We start from the raw sequence: 21,808 nt of genomic DNA on the forward strand, positions 1-21,808 counted from the left end.
TAAAAGCCTTGAGTTTAATGAGCATTTGTTTTGCTTGTTAGACATTTTTGGCTCTCATAAACCAAGTGTTTCCTGCAGAAGAGGACAGTAAAAAAGATGTGGAAGATAACTGTAAGTACCAAGTTAAAAATTAACTCTCTGCACAGAAAAGGAAACTGTTCTTTTAAAAAAATAAATTAGTGGTTATATTACTGATACACTATGCTGGTTCAGAAACAATCTAGTCTTTTGACACGAATATTCATGTGAATGAAGGAACTCGAGTCCTCCATGTTGTCTCACATTTGCATTTTGGTGAAAGAGTCTTGAGTGTTCTTTTGGTGTTATTTGAGTTGCATAAATGTGGGGAATGGTAATTACTGTAAGGCTTGAACTAAAAGTCTCTTGTTAACAGTTTTGAAAGTTATTGAACCTTATCTAGAGTCAGGTGGTTTTTATTGTAGTATATGTGGTTCAGTAATTTGGAAGTCGAGTCAGTAGGAGTCATTTAACATCACCGTTTGAAGCAAACATGCATTTAAAAAAATTCTATATAATTACTAATTGAAAAATTAATTTCAGAACGATTATATTAAAACACAGCATTAATTTGACTTATAACATCTTTGCATGTTTGATGAAAAAAGCCTTTCTCAATGGAACAGGCCAATGTTTATTCTTACATTTTTACGATTAAGCAGTAATCATTTCATATTGGGGGCAGCAGTGTTAACAATTATGTACACTTGTCATGGATTTCATTAAAGGTACTTGACACTAACAACTCTCCATTTAACAAAAAAAGGTAGTGTTAACAATTATGTACAGTTGTCAAGGTACCTAATACTAAAAGCTCTCCATTTGAGAAGAAAAGGTAAGAGAAAGGAATAGATGTGTTATTATTGATTTTCTCTGGAATTCACATTTGAGTAAGCCTATAAAACCCCCATATGTGGAATGGTGGCAGCATAGAATAGTGGGAGTAATGGGGAGCCATGGACTGTAACTGTAGAGTTAGGCAAGCCTAAATTCTGATTCTGACTATGTTATTAGGAGGCTGTCTGCTCGTGGGCATTTCGTCTCTCTTCTGAAATTCTCATCTGTAGAATGGAAGTAATGTGTATGTTGTATGATTAGAGATGATATAAAGTGCTTTGCACAGCGTCTAATGACTCTTAATAAATGGTAGCTGTTTTTATTAGGTGCAAGATATTGAGGAAAAAAATGTAGAATTCCCTTCCTTTCCAAAATTGCTGGAGAGTTTGTCTGATTAAATAATACATTTTTGAATAGCAACCAGAATAAAATAATAAGGAATGAGACTGTACCATATCTAAAATATAAATTTTTGTTCTGTTAAAACTTGCTAGGGTATGCAGAACTAGGAACAATCCTTTTCATTTATTAATGTGTATGTCTCTAAATGTAACAAATGGTTTTGAATAGTTTTTAATCCATTTCTTAAATTAATATTTTAAAACATTCTCTCTCCATTTGCTTTGTCTTGCTATGCTTGTCTAACTTAACAAATTTTTGCAACCTCAGTATTTGCTGCCTCTGGCAGGTGGTTTCCTTGGTGATGCCAGATGGCAGCAATGTTAATGTGTGGGTGTTAACTATTCTTATAAGATAGTAGCCCATCCCTACTGAAGACACTTTTCTGAAACCACATTATTAACACAACTTTGATTGTTGAGTTTAGAATGTAGGGTTTCCAGCTGCAGTGGTTCTGTCACTTAGTACTTTCATCTGCGGCATGCCACCATACCACTGTCCTCTGCTGAATGACACACTGTAACACAAAGCTATAGTGGTAGCTTTGTGTTATACACTTGCACACACACACACACACACAGGGTCTCACATGCATATTTCTAAAATTCTTTTCTTCTTTATATTATGGTAATGTGAAGATTAAATGATTGATGCCTGTAGAGAGTGTTCTGAAGTATGTGTTGAAGGTTCTACTGAAACAGAGGCATGTGAAGTTTTTTTTTGTTTATTGGAGGAGGTAGGGACAATGATGAGGATATTTCACTCCCACCCCACTATGTGTTGTCTTTTAATAGTGCCTTAACAGTGTAGCAACACTTAATACCTACTTTTCGGTCTGAATTTTTTTTTTTTTTTTTTTTTTTTTTGAGACAGTCTCGCTCTGTCACCCAGACTGGAGTGCAGTGGCGTGATCTCAGCTCACTGCAACCTTCGCCTCCCGGGTTCCAGCAGTTCTTCTGCTTCAGCCTTCTGAGTAGCTGTGACTACACGTGTGCACCACCATGTCCAGCTAATTTTTGTATTTTTAGTAGAGATGGGGTTCACTGTGTTGGCCAGGTTGGTCTCAAACTCCTGACCTCAGATGATCTGCCTGCCTTGGGCTCCCAAAGTGCTGGGATTATAGGCGTAAGCCACTGCACGGAGCTATAGCTCTGAGTTTTCTATGTGAAGGGTTTTATATGTAGAAATTAGTATGTTAATTTTGCTGTTTGACTGTTGGTTATTGTCACAAGAATAGGAAAATCGGGCGTGTGAAGTCAGTAATTAAAAGGAAAATAATAGCATTTTTCCATGCTGATTTTGAGCTACTATGACTTTCATGGCACATAATGTTCTTTGTGAATTATTGTCTATTAGATGTTGATAATAATAAAGTATAGAGTATAAAATTGGAAAGAAACTGGGCGCAGTGGCCCACTCCTATAATCCCAGCACTTTGGGAAGCTGAGGTGGGTGGATCACCTGAGGTCAGGGCTTTGAGACCAGCCTGGCCAACATGGTGAAACCCTGTCTCTACTAAAAGTACAAAAATTAGTTGAGCATGGTGGTGGGCGCCGGTAATCCCAACTACTCGGGAGGCCGAGGCAGGAGACTCCCTTGAACCCAGGAGGTGGAGATTGCAGTGAGCCGAGATCACGCTGTTGCACTACAGCCTGGATGACAAGAGTGAAGCTCCGTCTCTAAATAATAAATAAATAAAATTGGAAAGAATTCTAAAAGTTGCCTCAGTCTCTTTTTCAGTAATGGAATGACTTCTACAACGACATATATTAAGAATTGATTGACTTCTGTGTTGAAGTTGTTTGTGGGTTCCTTTTTTCTTTTAGTGAGCCAGAGCTGCAATGATTAAGCAGGATCTTAAATGCTCAGATAACTCTCTAGTCAGATATCTAAATTTAATAATGAAGTCATACCTAATCTTCATTAGAAACTTTTGTATATGTTATATATTTATTTATTAAAACAGTGTTTATAAAGAAACTAATTGTTTATTCAAATATTTTGTTATATGTCTTATGTTAAATTGTTTCAAAATTTTAATATTCTTTTGGGTATAGTTAAATCTGTTAATAATTAGGCATAAAAGGTAAACAGTTTACATAAAGAGTTGCATGTAAATAGCCAAGCCAAGTAATCCTAGGACTGACTACTAGGAAAGGACAGGAGGAAGGAATTATTTGGTAGAGCAGGAAGTTATTTGTGAGGCCCTTGTGGACATACCTAGGTCATACCTTTAGGGAGATGTAGGCAGTTGGGACTTAGCATTTCACATTCTGGCAAAACAGGGTTGCAAATATTTTCCTCTCCCTCTCTCTTTTTCTGTGTCTCCTTGAAAATGGAATGGCCTGTGTGGCATGATTTCAGAGGAATACCCTCCTGTCCAAATTCTTATTGTCATCAGCAGATACTTCATCAGTTAGGGATTTATTTGGTTTAATAAACACCCATCCCTGAAAAGGTAGGTGGTGAGTGTGGAAGGAGTAAAGATAGGAGAGCAAGTAGTAATTCCCATGTCTGTGTAGGCTTATATGATTAGCGTTCACAGGGGAAGCGTACTGTAGGATTACGAGTTTTTACTTAGAGGAAGCAGTGACAACATCATGCAACCAGGTATTTCAGAGGAAAGTGAGAGAGATGGGGAGTGGTTCAACAGAGTGCTTTGGGTAAAGAAAGAGGAACACGTAGACCAGGCTACAGGGGACAAGGATGGAAGATTAGGGATATAGAAAGGTAGGTGACCTCATACCCAAACCAGATATGTGAATACCTCTGCTGCCTAACCCTCTCTATATCCTTCCTTAATTCAAAGGAAAGCTGCCATTCAGCTGTTAAGAGCCTCCACCCACTTCTTACTCTCTTTTATTCTGCCCTAAGTGGCACTAGAAAGCAGTGAGGTGACTGAGGCAGGAGAATCGCTTGAACCCAGGAGGTGGAGGTTACAGTGAGCTGAGATCGTGCCACTGCACTCTAGCCTTGGCAACTGAGTGAGATTTTGTCTCAAAAAAAGAAAAAAAAAAGCAGTGAGGTGAAAGTGAACTGGCTGCATTAAATGAGTATAGATGGATGGGCAGTCTGTGGAGGTAGTTATGGCAAGAGGCTCTTGTTTGACACCATTGGTTAGGTGTTGAATAGTATGTTAGACATACATGCAGTGTAGGCACATGAGCAATTTCAGTGAGGGATCAAACAAATGAATCAGGCAGCATCTTGCCCCCAAGGATCTGATTTAGTAGACAAAACCAGATATGTAAAATTATCATAATAACACTGGCAGTGTGTGGTAAGAACCATAAAGAAATTGCAAAGAAGATAGTAGTTGTAGTGGTGGTGGTGAGAATGGGTAAGTGTCATTTGTGGGGTAACCTTTGTACTGACCTTAGAGAGTAGGTAGGTTTTTGACACCTAGAAATGAAGAGGATATTCTACATGGAAGCCGATAGATGAATGATACCTGCATTTAATAAATAGTTCAGTCTGTCTATAAGTTAGTATTAAGGTGAATTGTGGAAAATTATATGAAAAGGTCATGAATGTAGGTTTATTAAGAGCTCTGATCAGACATGAATTTGGATGTTGATAGAGACCCAGTGATGATTTTATGGGGAGAGAGATTTGATGAGGGCTCTACTTTAGTTAATGTGCTGAGAAGTCTGGATTAGAGAGGAGAGAGACTGAGGCAATAAGATGGCTACCATGATCACAAAAGAGGTAATGAGAACTAAACTGGTATTGGAGCAGTAGAAATGGAGAGAAAGGAGATACGTTGAGAGATTCAGATTATGCTTTGAGTACCTGCCATGAGCTGGCACTGTGCTGTACTTTCTTACATGGCATAAAGATTTGGAAACTGGTTTAGAATAAGGAGGGAGAGAGAAGATGATTTTAGTGTTGACTAAGGTTTACAATTTCAGTGACAGAGAAAATGGTGGTGCTAATAACAGAAACAAGGTGGTTGAGAAGAGGAGTGGTTTTTGTCTACTCTAGCAAGGCATAGAAATGGAGCTCAGGAGATTGAAGGACTTGGAGAATAGATTGGGAGTCAGTTCTGACACTTCAGTAGAGCAGATGTCACACAAACAAGATTTATCTGTTCAAACTCTCTCATTAATTAGCTTCATATTCTCAGTTAAGACATACATAACTTCTCTAGGAGTCTTCATTATGTCAGTTGTGAAGGACTCCCTGAATGATTTGATGGTCTGTTCCCATTCTAAAATTTTATCTTTTGTGTTTTATCTGTGAAATTCTGAGTATCAGATTGGATTGGTGTCATCACTTTGTTGTGTCAGAAGTATATTAAAATCAGAGCTATCTATTGTAGTACTTTTTTCCCTCTTGAATTGTGCTTTTTAATCAACCTTCATTAACGAGTACTCACTAGGTTTACTCTTTTAGTTGAAAATTCATTACTTAAAAATATCACTGTAACACACATGTAAACTGAATCGCTTTTAAATCAGTTTCTAGGGTTTACATCAGCCAGGGTTTTAAAAAAGATGGAGTTAAATGTAACCTAACAGTTGATTTTCAGGATAAGTCAAAGTGATTCAGATTAAGATAGTATTGCTTTATTTTATTTGTTTTCTTCAATCCTCTAATGACATATAAATTTTATGTCTTAGGTTCACTAATGTATTTAAATGAAGCCACACTGCTCCATAATATCAAAGTTCGATATAGTAAAGACAGAATTTATGTAAGTATTTTACCTGTAGTGTAAGTTTTTGTGGAGATAATTATTTCATGTGGTACTCTTTGATTTTGTCACTCTTTGTGGTGCTCTTGAAATTTTCTAACAGAAAATCATGCTTGATCTGAGCTTCTTGAATAGAGTGTGAGCTTAGTGAGGACAAATATTTTTTTCTAATTTACAACTCGAACTCCAGGAGTTAAAACATGCCTGGTACACAGAAAGCACTTAATCAGTATTTGTGGGATGAAATAATGAATTCAGAGTGTCGTTTAATATCTTTTGGACTTAAAAATGTCCAGTTTGAGTATTTTTAAAAGCACTGTAATGGTTTTTGGTTTTGATTTTTGACTTTTGGTATGTCTGTAGATATGTTTGATTCACTTTCCACATTGTTTGGAAGACAATGTAAGGCAGCCTATAAGGAATGTATATTGAAATTAAAAATTTGAATGAGGAAAAAAATGTAAATTAGAATAGGAGGTAGTATCTGAGGAGATAACTAAGAACACAGGAATGCTGACCATAGAGCCTAAATAGTTGCTGAATTTCATTAGACTGTAGGTACTCTACCTTGAAAGTCCAGAATATTCAAAAATGAAAGAAAATGCTTTCAGTGTAAATAGTCAAGGTTTACACCAAATCATTCAGATGGATACTTAACCTAGTATGTTTTAATTATAATTATTCTTTGGGCAAGCATGAGACTTTATTCCAATATCACCTAACTGTGTAGTCCTTTGGTGGCTGGAGATAAATTACCCCACTGTAGTTCTCCTGTTATAAAGATGGGGCTCTTCATTATTTTCGAACGAAGAAAACACATGGCTTCTTTGACACTTACTAGATCAAATGACAGTCTTAATCTATTATATCACTATCAATTTGCCTAATTGTACTTACTTAATTCTGACTAAATTACATTTAGTCTCTGCCATCTGTCCAAGTAGTGACAGCTGGGAGATAGAACTTATTTATTCTATTCCAAAAGAGTATACTTGCCATGTTCTAGTTATATGTAGTTTTAAGACTTTACTTTTCTCCCTGATTTTTTTCAAAATCAACTAAATAAAGAACATATTTAAGTTTAAATGTGGCTATTCTTGATTAGAAATATATTTAGAGGCAAAATTTACTCAATCAGCTGACTCATGTTGAGTATCTAATATGTGCTAAATTCCAAAATTAAAAGCAAGCTTAAGTTGCTCATTAAACATTTAACCCATAAATGTTCTAGGCAATGGTTAACATATATTGTTTGGAAGAAATCTGGGACCAAATGGTCACCACAGAGCTAGATCAATCCTTGGCATTCAGTGATAGGGATGGGCCCAGAAGGTGCTACGAGCTGTATTAAACTCCTTAGTAGCAGGGTGAATACAGTAGGTAAGGAATACAAATGACTAAAACTTAGCTGTAGGAGATTTCATAAGTAGAGTCAACAGGAGAAGGCTGAATGAGATAGAGCTAGAGACTCAGTTTCTGTCTGTGGTGACTTGGTGGTGATGCCATGTCCCTGAGGAAGCACATGGAAGGATAATATTTTCTTCGAGGCAGAGGTAGGTGGGAAGAGATAATCTTGAGTTTGGATATGCTGAACTTGAGGTGCCTATGGGTTGGTAAGATACAAATATTTATTAAGAATTGGAGAAATATGGGTCCCTATAAAGATCAGGGAATACTCAGGGAATATTTAGGACTGATTTGGGAGTCTTAGTTATATAGATAATTGAAATTTTTTGTATTTTATTTTTTCTATGAGCTTTGTTTATCTTTAAATGAAAATAGTAATTGGAATATTTTATGTTTATGCTTTTCATATTTAGACATATGTCGCCAACATTCTGATTGCAGTGAATCCATACTTTGACATACCTAAAATATATTCTTCAGAAGCAATAAAGTCATATCAAGGAAAATCTCTTGGGACAAGACCACCTCATGTCTTTGCAATTGGTAAGTGATTTTAATGTATTTTAATTCTTGTCTTTCTTTATATTGTACAAATTTACTCAGTTTTTCTTTTGGATTAATAAAAGATACCATAAATTGAATATATATTTTGGAGAAACTGTATACCTCTTGGATATATCAACATTGTTAGGAGCAAGTATTTTACACAGGGTGAGGAAGAATACTTTTGTAGTCAACTAATGGGGCAGGCATACCATACATCATTATCTGTGTTAAATGCCTGTGTCCTCTAAGGGATGTCTGCCCAGGTGAAAGCAGGATGTAATAAAAGCTGACCTACTGGTACTTTTAGACTCTTTAATACCATCAGCTCCATCTTAAAATTGTCCTCCTTCACAATTTTGAGGTTCTGGCCTTCATCTCTTACCCAGCTCATCCCTTATGAGTGTGTTACTTGGGCTAGATTTCAGCTGTAAGAGCAGACTTCTGGGCATCATCTTGCATCAGGGGTTTATAAAATTAAAGGATTAAAAGTAGTATATGCTTCATACCACTGGAGAATCGGTGTGGGAAGACAGTAGTGTCTCTTTGCCTTTCTCAGCCTCTTTTATTTTGAAGTCCTCCAGCTCTGAGTCATAGAGGTTGGGGGCTTTAGATCAGAATGAGCAATTACCCCTCTTCCCACCAAATGCGGAGGTGTTAGCTAACCCTTTGCATTCAGACATAAAGCAGCTAAATGACATGTATTGGAACTAGTTCGTAGTGCATCCTGTTTCTCTTTGGGCTTTCCCTTCATGCTTGTGTTTTGGCCTAACCAGAATTCACTTCCAGATTTGGTTGACCTGTGTGCTGTCTGCTACTAGGTAGAGTGAATATGGCTGACATAATTACTCTACCAGGGCAGCAGCAGATTTACTTCTGGCTTGAAGAAGCTATGACAGGCATCGTTGTGTTCAGCCTGCAAAATGGTGCCCCATCCCTTAGAACCTGAATATGAGCAAACATCACTGGAGAAAAGTTATGTGTTTAAAATGTAAATAAACCAGCTTTTATTTTTAGCTTTTTACTGCTAAAAAACAAGCGTTTGGAATGATTCTTTAAAAATGTGTGGAGGATGGGTGTGGTGGCTCATGCCTGTAATCCAAGCACTTCGGGGAGGGCGGATCGCTTGAGCCTAGGAAGTCAAGACCAGCCTGGGCAAACATGCAAAATCTTGTCTCTATAAAAAAAATGAAAAAATTAGCCGGGCATGTGCTTGCCTGTAGTCCCAGCTACTCTGGAGGCAGTGGTGGGAAGATCGCTTGAGCTCAGGAGATCGAGGCTGCAGTGAGCTGAAATCATGTCACTATACTTCAGCCTGGGTGACAGAGAGATACCCTGTCTCAAAAAAAAAAAAAAAAAAAGCGCTGCTGCTAAATTGGACAAAGGGATGTGTGCGCTCTTGTATATGGTTTGCATTCTCCCCTTAGAGTAAAAGCCGTTTCTGAAGTCTTCTTGGCACATGTCTGAGGTGAGAAATAGTTGTCTTATAGAGCCAAATTGTGATGACCTAGTTTTGAATTAAAGTTGTCTTAATTTGAGACTGCTTTAACAGCATTAAATTGCTTTCAACTTGTCTGTGTAGTCTTAACATTTAATACAGTTTATAGCCTAAATTGTTGGAGTCTAATGAAGATAGTTAAAAAATATATATGTAAACAGTGGCAAATCTAGGAAATTTAAAGCTGTTAATTTTGCCTAGTTGCAAAATGTTGACAAATTCTAAATTTAATAGTTGTATTAGAGGAAAAAAACCCACAGATATATCTTGCCATTATGTATTTTTTTTTCCAGCTGAATTTTTGGTTGCCAGATTTCTTAATTGGAAGCTCATTAATTCTTGCTTTTCACTGGGGACTTCATTAGTTATGCATAGTGACCATTTTTTTAATCCCTCTGCAGATCAGCTCTGGAATTAGGAAGAGATGAGCCACAGCCCATAATATCAAGACATTCTGTCAGAAACTTAAGAGTTGTTTATTTGGATTTCATATTACTTAACTTTTAGGATGATAAGATAGAACATTTAAAGTAAATACTTTTAAAATGATTTGAACACTTTTGAATGACTTTATTTTAAAATTTCATTAACATTGAACAGACATTTATGATTTCTTTAAGAGTAAGTGCTCCTAAAGTGAAATTTCTATTATTAACTTTATATTTAATATATTGCTCATCATTAATGTCTTATTTTGACCCTAGCTGATAAAGCTTTTCGAGACATGAAGGTGCTCAAAATGAGTCAGTCTATCATTGTATCTGGAGAATCAGGAGCCGGCAAAACAGAAAATACAAAATTTGTTCTAAGGTGAGTATTCACCTAACTTGAAGTATTTGAGTAGGTTGATCTTTTTTTCCCCCCTTGAGATAGGGTCTTACTGTGTCACCCAGGGTGGAATGCAGTGTCACCACCACAGCTCACTGTAGCCTTGACCTCCTGGGCTCAAGCCACTGTTCCACCTCATTCTCCCGAATGGCTGGGACTATAGGCACATGCCACCATGCCCTGCTAATCTTTAACTGTTTTTGTAGAGATGAAGTCTTACTGTGGTGCCTAGGCTGGTTTTGAATTTCTGGGCTGGGCTTGAGCAACCCTCCTGCCTTGGCCTCCCAAAATGCTGGGATTATAGGCATGAGCCACCATGCTTGGCAACCAGGTTGACTTTTTTTCTGGTAAAAAAATACTTACGTAAAAGTTGTCAACCATTTCTAAGTGTATAGCATAGTAGCATTAAGTATATTCACGTTGTTGTGCAGCCACTCTGTACAATCTCCAGAACTTTCATCTTGGAAAACTAAAACTTGACCCATTCAACAACAACTCCATTTATCCACTCACCTAGCAACCACCATTCTACTTTCCAGTTTTTCTGTGAATTTAACTACTTTAGCTATTTCTCATGTAAGTGAAATTACACAGTATTTGTCTTTCTGTGACTGGCCTATTTTATTTAGCTCAACTTAAGATTCATCCATGTTGTAGTATGTGTCAGAATTTCCTTCCTTTTATTTTTATTTTTTAGTATTTTGGATCCCATCCTTCCTTTTTAAGGCCGAATACTATTTTATTGTAGATCTGTGGTACATTTTGTTTATCCATGCATTTGTCAATGGACATTTAGGTTACTTCCACCTCTTGGCTATTGTCAATAGTGCTGTTATGAACATGAGTGTGCAAATATTTCTTTGAGAATTTGAAAAGGTTGACTTTTAATACCTTTGCATACTTCATGACATAGTTTGGAATGGTGGGCTCTATCCTTTTTAAGATACAGACACCTTATATGGAAGCTAGTCTATAGATTACTGAAAGCCAGCTCTGACATGTTATTCACATGAGGATCTTGGAGGATACCGGTACTGGTTAGACAAAGGGTGATCTAGAAATATTCCTTAAGAATCTCACATTTACATTCTGTCTATATTTCTGTTGTTAGCATGGTTAAAACCATTTTTTACCTTAAGCTTACGATAATTTGCCTCCTTATTTCTATTTCCCTATAGTCTGCCTCCTAATGTGTTCTCTTTGCTGCCATTAAATTAAATTCTCTGCATTGTGTTTTTTTTGTTTGTTTGTTTGGTTTAGTTTGTTTTTTTTGAAAACAGGGTCTTGCTCTGTTGCCCAGTCACCCAGGCTGTAGGGCAGTGGTGCAATCATAGCTCACTGCATCCTCGACCTCCTGGGGCCAAGTGATCCTCCTACCTCAGCCTCCCAAGTAACTGGGACCACAGGCATGTTCCACCATCCTGGCTAATTTTTTATTTTTTTTGTAGAGACAGGGTTATGCTATGTTGTCCAGGCTGGTGTCCAGCTCCTGGACTCAAGTGACCCTCCCACTTTGACCTCCTAAAGTGCTGGGATTACAGGCATGAGCCACCATGCCTGGCCTTACACTTTGTTTAGAATTATAGCATTTTAAAAATGGAAGGAATCATAACACTGATTGTAGTATAGTTCTTTTAATTTACATACCCATGAGGTTAGATCTAGTGGTTGAACTACTGCTAGGAGCAGCATACTCACCAGTGTTACTCCCACGGAATTATAGTTCTTAGTTGATTGCTGCATAGTGGTACTATGAAAGTTTGCTATTCATTATGTAAATATGTATGCTGTTCAGAGTTATTTATGTAAAATCAATTGAAGAGTTTGTTAACAGCTGTTATATATATATGTGTGTATATACATACACACAATTCTGGTTAAGTGAATGCTTCCCAGTATTCTTGGATTCTAAGTGTTTCAATTTCTTTTTCTTTCTTTCCTGTATGTAACAGTCTATATGAGTCTATGGTTAATATATGAAAATGAACAAAAAGTTAAGGAGTTATAAACTTATAATATGAACTTACATTTTAAATTAAGGATTGCTCTGTATTTTGAAATGTGCCAGGCAAATAGTTATTTCTCTGTGTTTCATATTTCAGTGAAACAACAGGAATAGTGATAACTTCCCAGTTGTTCTGAGGCAGATTGCCTCATTTTCTGTAGCCAAAGATTGAATTAATAGGCTCTCACAAAAGGCTTTGACATCTCCTATAGTTGATGAATATGATATATTTAAAATCAACTAGTTGGATAAAATCAGAACTTTCCCAAAACAATTTAAAAAACAATGTCGATTAGATGTTAAATGCAATACAAATAGAATTTATTTTTCATTTTTATAATTTCAACATTTAGATTCAGGCCATACATGTGCAGGTTTGTTATGAGTATATTTTGTGACACAGAGGTTTGGGGTGTGAATGATGTCATCATTGAGGTAATGAGCATAGTACCACCAAATATAATTTTTTTTTTTTTTTTTGAAACGGAGTCTCACTCTGTCGCCCAGGCTGGAGTGCAGTGGTGCAGTTTTGGTTCACTGCAACCTTGGCCTCCCAGGTTCAAGCGATTCTCCTGCCCCAGCCTCCTGAGTAGCTGGGATGACAGGCGCATGCCAGCATGCCTGGCTAATTTTTTGTATTTTAGTAGAGAAGGGGTTTCACCATGTTGGCCAGGCTGGTCTCGAACTCCTGACCTCAGGTAATCCACCCGCCTTGGCCTCCCAAAATGCTGGGATTACAGGCATGAGCCACCACACCTGGCCCCAAATAGAATTTTAAATAAATTTAAAAAGCTATGACAGAATAGTTGCATTTAATTACACATTTGTTATAATGATGATCTAGGTTTCAGTTTTATATGTACTAAATAATTATAAATTATTGCACACCATATTATTGTCATCAACATTTTCTATCCTATATTTTAAACAGATACCTGACTGAATCCTATGGAACAGGTCAAGATATTGATGACAGAATTGTTGAAGGTATTGCTAATTTTTCTGTTGTTACGCATGTACTGAAATTAATTTACAAGACTTCTTTTAGTGGTCTGGAATGTTCTTCTCTCAGAGATGCAAAAGACTCTCTTATCTCCTACTAATCATTGCTCATATATCATCTTGTTATTTACCTAATATCAATTGTTTCTGCCCCCACCCGCACCTCATGAAAACACTAAGAAGGCAGGGATTTTTGTTTCATATTCCAAACCCCTAGAATGGTAACTGATACAGAGCATAAATATCTGTTGAATGAATGAAAGAATACAGGAATGTCTTTAGCTTCCTGTTTGTTTTATGGAGCTTGTTTTGTGTAAAGGAAAGAGGAAGAAGGGTTATTTGGCATTAGGTGCTTTTTTAGAGAAGTCATTTTTTAACGAAGGCAGTAGTGTGTAAATTGATTTCCTTAAGCTATCCATGCTTGTATACCTTCTTAGAAAGTCTTCTTGTACCTCAGTTTGGAGACTGCTGGCCTAGACTACCATTATGTTGAATCTCCTGCATGATGCCCTCCTGCATCATAGACTCCTGTTTGGTCTCTTCACTTAGATTCTTACTTCTCCTTAATCCAGTCTGTGTATAGAAGTTGGAATAATTTCTTTTTCTTTTTCTTTTCTTTTTTTTTTTTGAGGTGGAATCTCACTCTGTCACCCAGGCTGAAGTGCAGTGGCTTGATCTTGGCTCACTACAACCTCTGCCTCCTGGGTTCAAGTGATTCTCCTGCCTCAGCCTCCCGAGTAGCTGGGATTACAGGCGCCCACCACCACATCTGGCTAATTTTTGTATTTTTAGTAGAGATGGGGTTTCACCATGTTGGCCAGGCTGGTCTTGAACTCTTGACCTCAAGTGATCCACCCGCCTTGGCCTCCCAGAATGTTGGGATTATAGGGGTGAGCCACTGCGCCCAGCTGGAATAATTTCTTTTGCTTTAAATAATCTGATGGCTTCATACTGCTCTCAACATCATGCCCCAAATTCATAACATCACCCACGGTGCTCTGTGTGGTCTGGCTCCTGCCTCTTCTGAGCTCACCTGGAGTCATGTTTCTTCTGACTCCTTATGCTTTAATCACATTGGGCTCCTTGTAGTTCTTTGAGCTGTCTTAAACAGGCTTCTCTGGACACTTTTTCTCCTTCCCCCTGTCTTCCTTTCCCCCACTATGTACTCAGTAAGCATTTTTTAATAATAATGGTGGTAATAACATATATGGGTTGTATTAGGCATTGTCTCATTTGTTTAAAAATCTCTTATGTAATTTAAATCTTCACAGAATGAATTAGAAACTATTTTATCCCTACTTTAAAGATGATAATATTTAAATATGCTGAAGCTCATATAGTTCATCAGTTGTGAAATTCAGATATAAAGCTAGGCATTTTAACTACATGCCGTAGTAAATGCATATTTTAACACTCTCTTGGCCTTTTTTGTTTTTAAATTAGAGACAGCATCTCACTATGTTGCCCAGGCTGGTCTCAACCTCCTGGGCTCAAGCAATCCTCCTGCCTCAGCCTTGTAAGTAGCTGGGACTCTAGGAGTGCAATACACATGCTCTTGACATCTTAAAGAAAAATGTTGGTTGAACAAAAACTTATTAGGGGCCTTGAATGTTCATGCATTTTGCTAGATCATAGCAAATGATATGTGCATTTTTCACAATGATTTAAAATCTGCATGTAGATCAATCTAAATACAACTCTAATAAACATTTTTAAAGTTGAGCATCAGTAAAGTTTTTTTTTAATATGAAGAATTTCCTAGTTTCATTTACAGTTTTTATGTGGTGTTGTAACATACCCAGATATGTACTTATCTTGTAAGTAATGCTTTATTCACAGTAAAGTGCCTTACTTTAGCGAGGGAGTCGTTCTTAAAAACTGAATAAATTAATAAAAAAGAACAAATTATGGGCTACCTCAGTAAAAGACTAATTAGTATTCTGATTTGCTCACTTGAGGTGCACACTCACTTAATAATTGGATATACGCCCAGTTTCTTCCCCAGTAATGTGCTGTGCAGTATGTAGTGTGTTATAGTGGAGACAAGTTGGAAAGTGTTATTCCAAGTACTTCTATAGCTTCTTCTTTTTTTTTTTTTTTGAGACTGAGTCTCACTCTGTCACCGAGTCTGGAGTGCAGTGGTGTGATCTTGGCTCACTGCAACCTCTGTCTCCCGAGTTCAAGTGATAGCGCTGCTTCATCCTCCCGAGTAGCTGGGATTATAGGGGTGTGTGCCACCACGCCTGGCTGATTTTTGTATTTTTTTAGTAGAGTCGGGGTTTCACCATGTTGGCCAGGCTGGTCTTGAACTCCTGACCTCAGGTGATCCGCCTGCCTCAGCCTCCCAAAGTGTTGGGATTACAGGTGTGAACCACTGCACCCAGCTCAATAGCCTCTTAATGGAGAATAGTAAATGTAACTAGAAGGGCATAGAGTCTTTTGATCGCATCCTTAATAGAAGTTTAGTTGCTGGTTTTGGAATGAGTGTATTATTGGTAGCAATAATACGATTTTCTGTTGGAGAGGTTCTTATCCTATTTTGGGATATTTTACTTGTATTAAATTCTTCAGCAAAAACTAGTAGATTATCAATAAGGGAGTTGGGGAGACCTGTAATTGAGTCCTGTTTTTGTTAACAGCCAGTTATGTGGACTTTGAAGAGTGAGTTGACCATGGTTTTTTTTTTTTTCTTCTTGTTTTTTTTTTTTTTTTTGAGTTGGAGTCTCACTCTTTCATCCACGCTGGAGTGCAGTGGCAAGATCTCGGCTCACCTCAACCTCCATCTCCTGGGTTCAAGTGATTCTCCTGCCTCAGGCTCCTGAGTAGCTGGGATTACAGGTGCCCACCACCATGCCCGGCTAATTTTTGTATTTTTAGTAGAGACGGGGTTTCACCATGTTGGTCAGGCTGATCTCAAACTCCTGACCTCATGATTTGCCCACCTCGGCCTCCCAAAGTGCTGGGATTACAGGTGTGAGCCACCGCGTCTGGCTGACCATGTTGGCTTCAGTTTTTTTGTCCCATCTGAAACATGAGGGATATATGTTAATATTTCTTTTAGTTTTAATGTTTTCTTACTTATTTTGGCATGTGAAATGGCTGGGGAATGATCTTTAAAAGAGTTTAGAGACTAGTTAAGCATTCTACTCTAGATAGAATAGGAGAAATCTACTTGAAAAGGCTTCATAAGAAATATGACTTCATGTTTTTTTTTTTATTTATTTTATTTTATTTATTTAGTTTTTTGAGATGGAGTATTGCTGTCTCCCAGGCTGGAGTGCAGTGGCACGATCTCGGCTCACTGCAAGCTCTGCCTCCGGGGTTCACGCCATTCTCCTGCCTCAGCCTCCCAAGTAGCTGGGACTACAGGTGCCTGCCACCACGCCTGGCTAATTTTTTATATTTTTAGTAGAGACGGGGTTTCACCGTGTTAGCCAGGATGGTCTCGATCTTCAGCCCTCGAGATCCGCCTGCCTCGGCCTCCCAGAGTGCTGGGGTTACAGGCATGAGCCACCAAGCCCGGCCGGCTTCATGTTTATTATAGGAAGAACATGCTTCATAAAAAAAATTTTAACACTGAACATTATGAAGCACTTTAAGTTTGTTGATGGAGAATATGTGTGTAAGATTAACACTAATTTGGTATGTTTGTAATTGAGATTTAGGTGAGGATAAGAGTAGAATCTAATAACTCTTATCCAGTCATGATATGTGTATAGGTGATTATAAAATAACAGTGAAAATATTATATTTATTCATTAGGATTTTAAAACCTATTATTCTGAGAGCCTTAGGTAATTCTGTAAACTCTTAATTTGTTAAATTTCACTGGATATACATGTAAAAATGTTAAATATGGAGACTATTAATATGTAAAATGTTTTAGAAAAGTAAGTCAAATAATACATCTCTTGCCTATATTTTCTCACAAGAGGTTTGCTGTTTTATCTAAGTACTGTTGTGGGCCTGATATACTAGATAAAACAGTAAAATTTTTAGGGAAAAAATCTTAAAGTCTAGTTATAAATTTTGTAACATAGTGGCTTAAAAATTTAGTCTTTCCTATAACATTTATATTTTCTTGTTATATATTTGAGAAATTTTCCTATCTCCTGGACTTGAATAGTGCCTGAGCATAGTGGGTAGTCAATAAATATTTGTGGAATTTGGCATTACATGTGAATTCCTTCATGTTAATTTTTTTTTTTTTTTTTTTTTTTTTTTTGAGACAGAGCCTTGCTCTTGTCGCCCAGGCTGGAGTGTAATGGTGCGATCTCGGCTCATCGCAACCTCCGCCTCCCGGGTTCAAGTAATTCTCCTGCCTCAGTCTCCCAAATAACTGGGATTACAGGCATGCGCCTCCACGCCTGGCTAATTTTTGTATATTTTAGTAGAGACAGGGTTTTATCATCTTGGCCAGGCTGGTCTCGAACTCCTGACCTCGTGATCCACCTGCCTTGGCCTCCCAAAGTGCTGGGATTACAGGCATGAGCCACTGTGTCCCACCCATGTTAATATTTTTTAGAACATTTTTTTCTAGACATATATATTAACAAATGGAGATATACCATGCATATTTTGTAATGTTCCGTCATGCTAATTTTTTGATGGATTTTTTTGTTTCTCAATAGCTAACCCACTCCTAGAAGCCTTTGGAAATGCGAAGACTGTTCGCAACAATAATAGCAGTCGATTTGGGAAATTCGTAGAAATACATTTTAATGAAAAGGTAAGTGAGAGTAAGCTTTGGAATGATATTTTTGGGGAGTGTTTGTGAAAATGCAAGGGTCAGTTGGTGCTGTATTTGCACTTAATGGTAAATACCTTTAAGTTTCATTGTTACTTTAGATGGTTGCAGGAATATATGTGTCCACTATGACCATCTAAAAGCTCCTTTCACAATCTAAAACCCAGATGCTGAATTTGACTTCAGCATTGAGTATTACTGTATAGCTAGTCATGTAAGATATTCTAGCACCTGTGTTGAGGTACGGTGCAAGGTCAATTGTGATTCTTAGGAGGCTCAAAACTTAGCAGGATTTGGGTAGAGACTTAAATGAGGATGTTTAAAATGAAGGATGACCATTATAAATACTCTGTGCTTACGTTTAGTTATTCGTTTTTTCCCCTTTATTTGGTGAATATTATAACCTCTTTGATAGACAAATGTGTATTAGAAAAGGTAAATAATTTAACATTGGTTAATTATACTTTAAGACTTTAAATGCAAAAATATATTTTCTCTGTGTTTTGTTTTTTAGAGCTCAGTTGTTGGAGGATTTGTTTCACATTATCTCCTAGAGAAATCTAGGATCTGTGTTCAAGGCAAAGAGGAAAGAAATTATCATATCTTTTATAGGTTGTGTGCTGGTGCTTCTGAAGATATTAGAGAAAAACTTCATTTGAGTTCACCAGATAATTTTCGGGTAGGTCAGAAGAAAAGAAATTTCATATAGCCAGGTGCAGTGGCTCATGCCTGTAATCCCAACACTTTGGGAGGCTGAGGCGGATGGATTGCTTGAGCCTGGGAGTTCGAGAGCAGCCTGGGCAATGTAGCGAGACCCTGTCTCTAAAAAAAAAAAAAAATACAAAAGATTAGCTGAGCATGGTGGCACTCACCTGTAGTTCCAGCTACTCGGGAGGCTGAGGTGGGAGGATCACCTGAGCCCAGGAGGTTGAGGCTGCAGTGAGCCATGATTGTGCCACTGCACTCCAGTCTGGGTAACAGAGCGAGACCCTATCTCAAAGAAAAAAAAATTTCGTATAATTTTTGAAAATATAATTGCCATCAAGCCTAATACTTATTTTAGTGAATTTTGAAATCTACTTGTTGTGTGTATGTAACTTACATTGGATCAAGTATAACATGTTAGAATGACCACTGTACTGAGAAGATCTCTATTAAGGTGTACTGCTGAGTTTATAATATAACACTGTATGAGGAGGCACATAATGGAATAGATAAAAGGATAGATGTTAAACCCTACGTCAATTTAAACTCAATTAGAAATTGATAATAGCTCTGTAATACTAGCTTTAAAGTTACCTTTGACTTATCTGTAAAAATGTTTGAACACTGAATTAATATTAATAAAGGACACATGATTGAATTTCTTAATTTACTTCAACAACAAATATTTATTGCTTGCCCATTGGGTGCCAGGCATTGGGCCAGGATTAAAAAGATAAATAATACACAGTCCCTGCTCTTGATCAACTTAGATGTGGTGGGAAACGCACACACACACACACACGCGCGCACACACACACACACACACACGAGCATTACAAGCGAGTAGAGTTTCTAGGAGCGGTGACTGGGGATGGTTTGGTTAACACAATTTTCAGATTCTCAGGTTAGAAAACAGTGTCCTTGTATGGAGTATGGGAATGTAGTTTATACAAAGGAATGCAATGTGAGTAAGCAATGTCGTCTGTATAGAGTTCCCCAGCTGATTCTGATAGTCCTTTTTTGGTCAGAAAGCCTCCATTTGAGAATCATAACACACATAATTACTGCTCTGTGGTTGTGTGTGTGTGTGTGTGTGTGTGTGTGTGTGTGTGTGTTTGCAGACAGCTTTTCTTTTACTTCAACCAATTTCTTTTAATGTGTGTTTGCAAATTTTAAAAGTCTGTTGTCTTAAAACACTTTATAAATGTATCTCTTTATATACTTCTAAAATGTCCAGTCTTTTCTAGAGCTCTCCAAATTAATTGGAATTTGAAGCTAGTAGTTGCCCACATTTTCATGAAAGTAAAGGAAGCATTTCTTTTTTACTATGGTTTTTTAAAAAGGAATAAATTACTAGGAATTACATGAAATATAATAATGATGATATGGTTTTGTCAATACTTAGCTGACAATAAAGTGATGTGACTATTCTGGCCTTAATCTAGCATTTCTTCCTGCTTGGAGGCTTGGGAGTATAGTATTTTTGGGTTTCAGAATGTACAGCCTTTCCTGGTACAATGGCAGGCATCCTGAAAGGGCAGCTATTGAAATATATCTGGTCAGAGGATTTCCTGTTTCTGCAGTGTGAACCAGGAGGCCTGATTTCCTTTCTTACAGGAGAGTCCTTGTGATGGTAAGAGGAAGAGTAGGGGAACAGCGTTGCATACATCTGCCATCTTGAATATTCCTCTCATATGCAGGCACAACACACACACTACTATATCCACTTCCCCCAAATAATTCTGCCTTAAAGTCACTTGAAAGTGTGTTAGTGATTTCATCAGGTTTTTCTGTAGTTTAGCCCTCTGGTTATAATTGAGAGATCAGGTTTTAAAAACAAAGGGGAAACCTGCAGTAGGTTGAACACTTGTAAAATTGTTGAATTTTTTTGGTCACTACTCTATCAAAATTAGTATGTAAAGAATTGTGGATGTATACCTGTCTGTAAACATTTTTATTAACCACACATATACTTTAAAAAGTAAAAGGTTTAAAAATGTTTGCATTTAGACATTTCAAATATTTCTGCACATGTTTATGGAGCCAACTGCTGTAATCATGGATAGATTCTTGAATGTAAAGAAGGCTTGGATAGAATAAGAATAGACGGCCGGGATAGTGTTCTAGTTACAGAAAAACTAAAAGGACACGTTTCTATCCAAGGTTGTAATATTAGGCCCCACTGTCCAGAAGCAAAGTATTTGACAAAACAATTGGAGTGAGGAGAGAAAGTGCTTGGTAGCAAAGAACATATTTATTTTGGCTCTATATGTTTAAACTATTATTCTGCTAAGTAAAAGAGCTCTTATTTGAAACAGTCCATTGAAAATGCTTACCAACATTGTCCCTGCTTCCTTCTCTTTTATTTTTTTCCCAAAGATTCTAGGGTGGAAGAAAAAAAAAACCATGTATATAGTTGTCTTGTTTTTACTGTATTTTAGCATTTAATTATAATGGAGAAGGAAAGATAGATGCATTGATTGTCTAAAATATTAATTTATCCCCAAATCATTCAAATTTTTATAAAATTTTTTTTGGTATGTGTATGATGTGGTGTATTTAATTTGGGAATTCACGCCATGGTACAATAAAATCATAGCAACCTGATTTAAGAGAAGCTGAGATGTTAAAAAAAACTTGTCCATCCTGTTCTCTGTGTACATCCTTTCTGATCAGATTTGCCCAATTCCATCTAAATGTCTTTAGGCTGTGTGTGATTTTCAGAAAAATGCAGTACTTTTAGTCTACTATATAGCAAATATGTTCATTCACTTTTTATTAGAAACAGTTTTTAAATGAAGCAAGCCTTCAATTGTGAGACTAGTAAATGGGAGCAGTAGATTCTTGTTGATACCAGTAGATTTTCTTTTTTTGAACTACTCTTGTTCTATATTTTGGAAGCATTTAGCTTTTGAAAGCCTTTGGTAAGTGAAGTAAATCAGTGAAATAAGAAAACTTTAAATTATTTGATCCATAAAGCATAAAGCAAGTACTGTAATTTATGTACAGTCATTGTTAGCTTTCAATAAATGTGAAAAGCATGCTTTAAAAAACTGACTCTAAAAATCAAAAATAAAGAAAATCAAGGATAGAATTTCTTAACTTCTCAGAATTTAAAATATT

General features: G+C 37.0%; 1 protein-coding gene across 10 annotated transcripts in view; it reads left to right on the top strand.

Annotated features, from left to right (window-relative positions):
* MYO6 (myosin VI) overlaps nucleotides 1-21,808 on the top strand; it is a 166,246-nt gene that overhangs the window by 72,294 nt on the left and 72,144 nt on the right. For all 10 annotated transcript variants that reach the window (XM_031012144.3, XM_031012145.3, XM_019029274.4 and 7 more), the window contains 7 exons: nucleotides 42-111; nucleotides 5,877-5,950; nucleotides 7,771-7,900; nucleotides 10,103-10,208; nucleotides 13,163-13,218; nucleotides 17,865-17,962; nucleotides 18,495-18,659. In XM_031012144.3, the coding sequence (XP_030868004.1) occupies nucleotides 42-111; nucleotides 5,877-5,950; nucleotides 7,771-7,900; nucleotides 10,103-10,208; nucleotides 13,163-13,218; nucleotides 17,865-17,962; nucleotides 18,495-18,659 (699 nt within the window). The remainder of the gene's footprint in view (nucleotides 1-41; nucleotides 112-5,876; nucleotides 5,951-7,770; nucleotides 7,901-10,102; nucleotides 10,209-13,162; nucleotides 13,219-17,864; nucleotides 17,963-18,494; nucleotides 18,660-21,808) is intronic.

The sequence above is a fragment of the Gorilla gorilla genome, chromosome 5 (assembly GCF_029281585.2).
Source record: "Gorilla gorilla gorilla isolate KB3781 chromosome 5, NHGRI_mGorGor1-v2.1_pri, whole genome shotgun sequence".
NCBI lineage: Eukaryota > Metazoa > Chordata > Mammalia > Primates > Hominidae > Gorilla > Gorilla gorilla.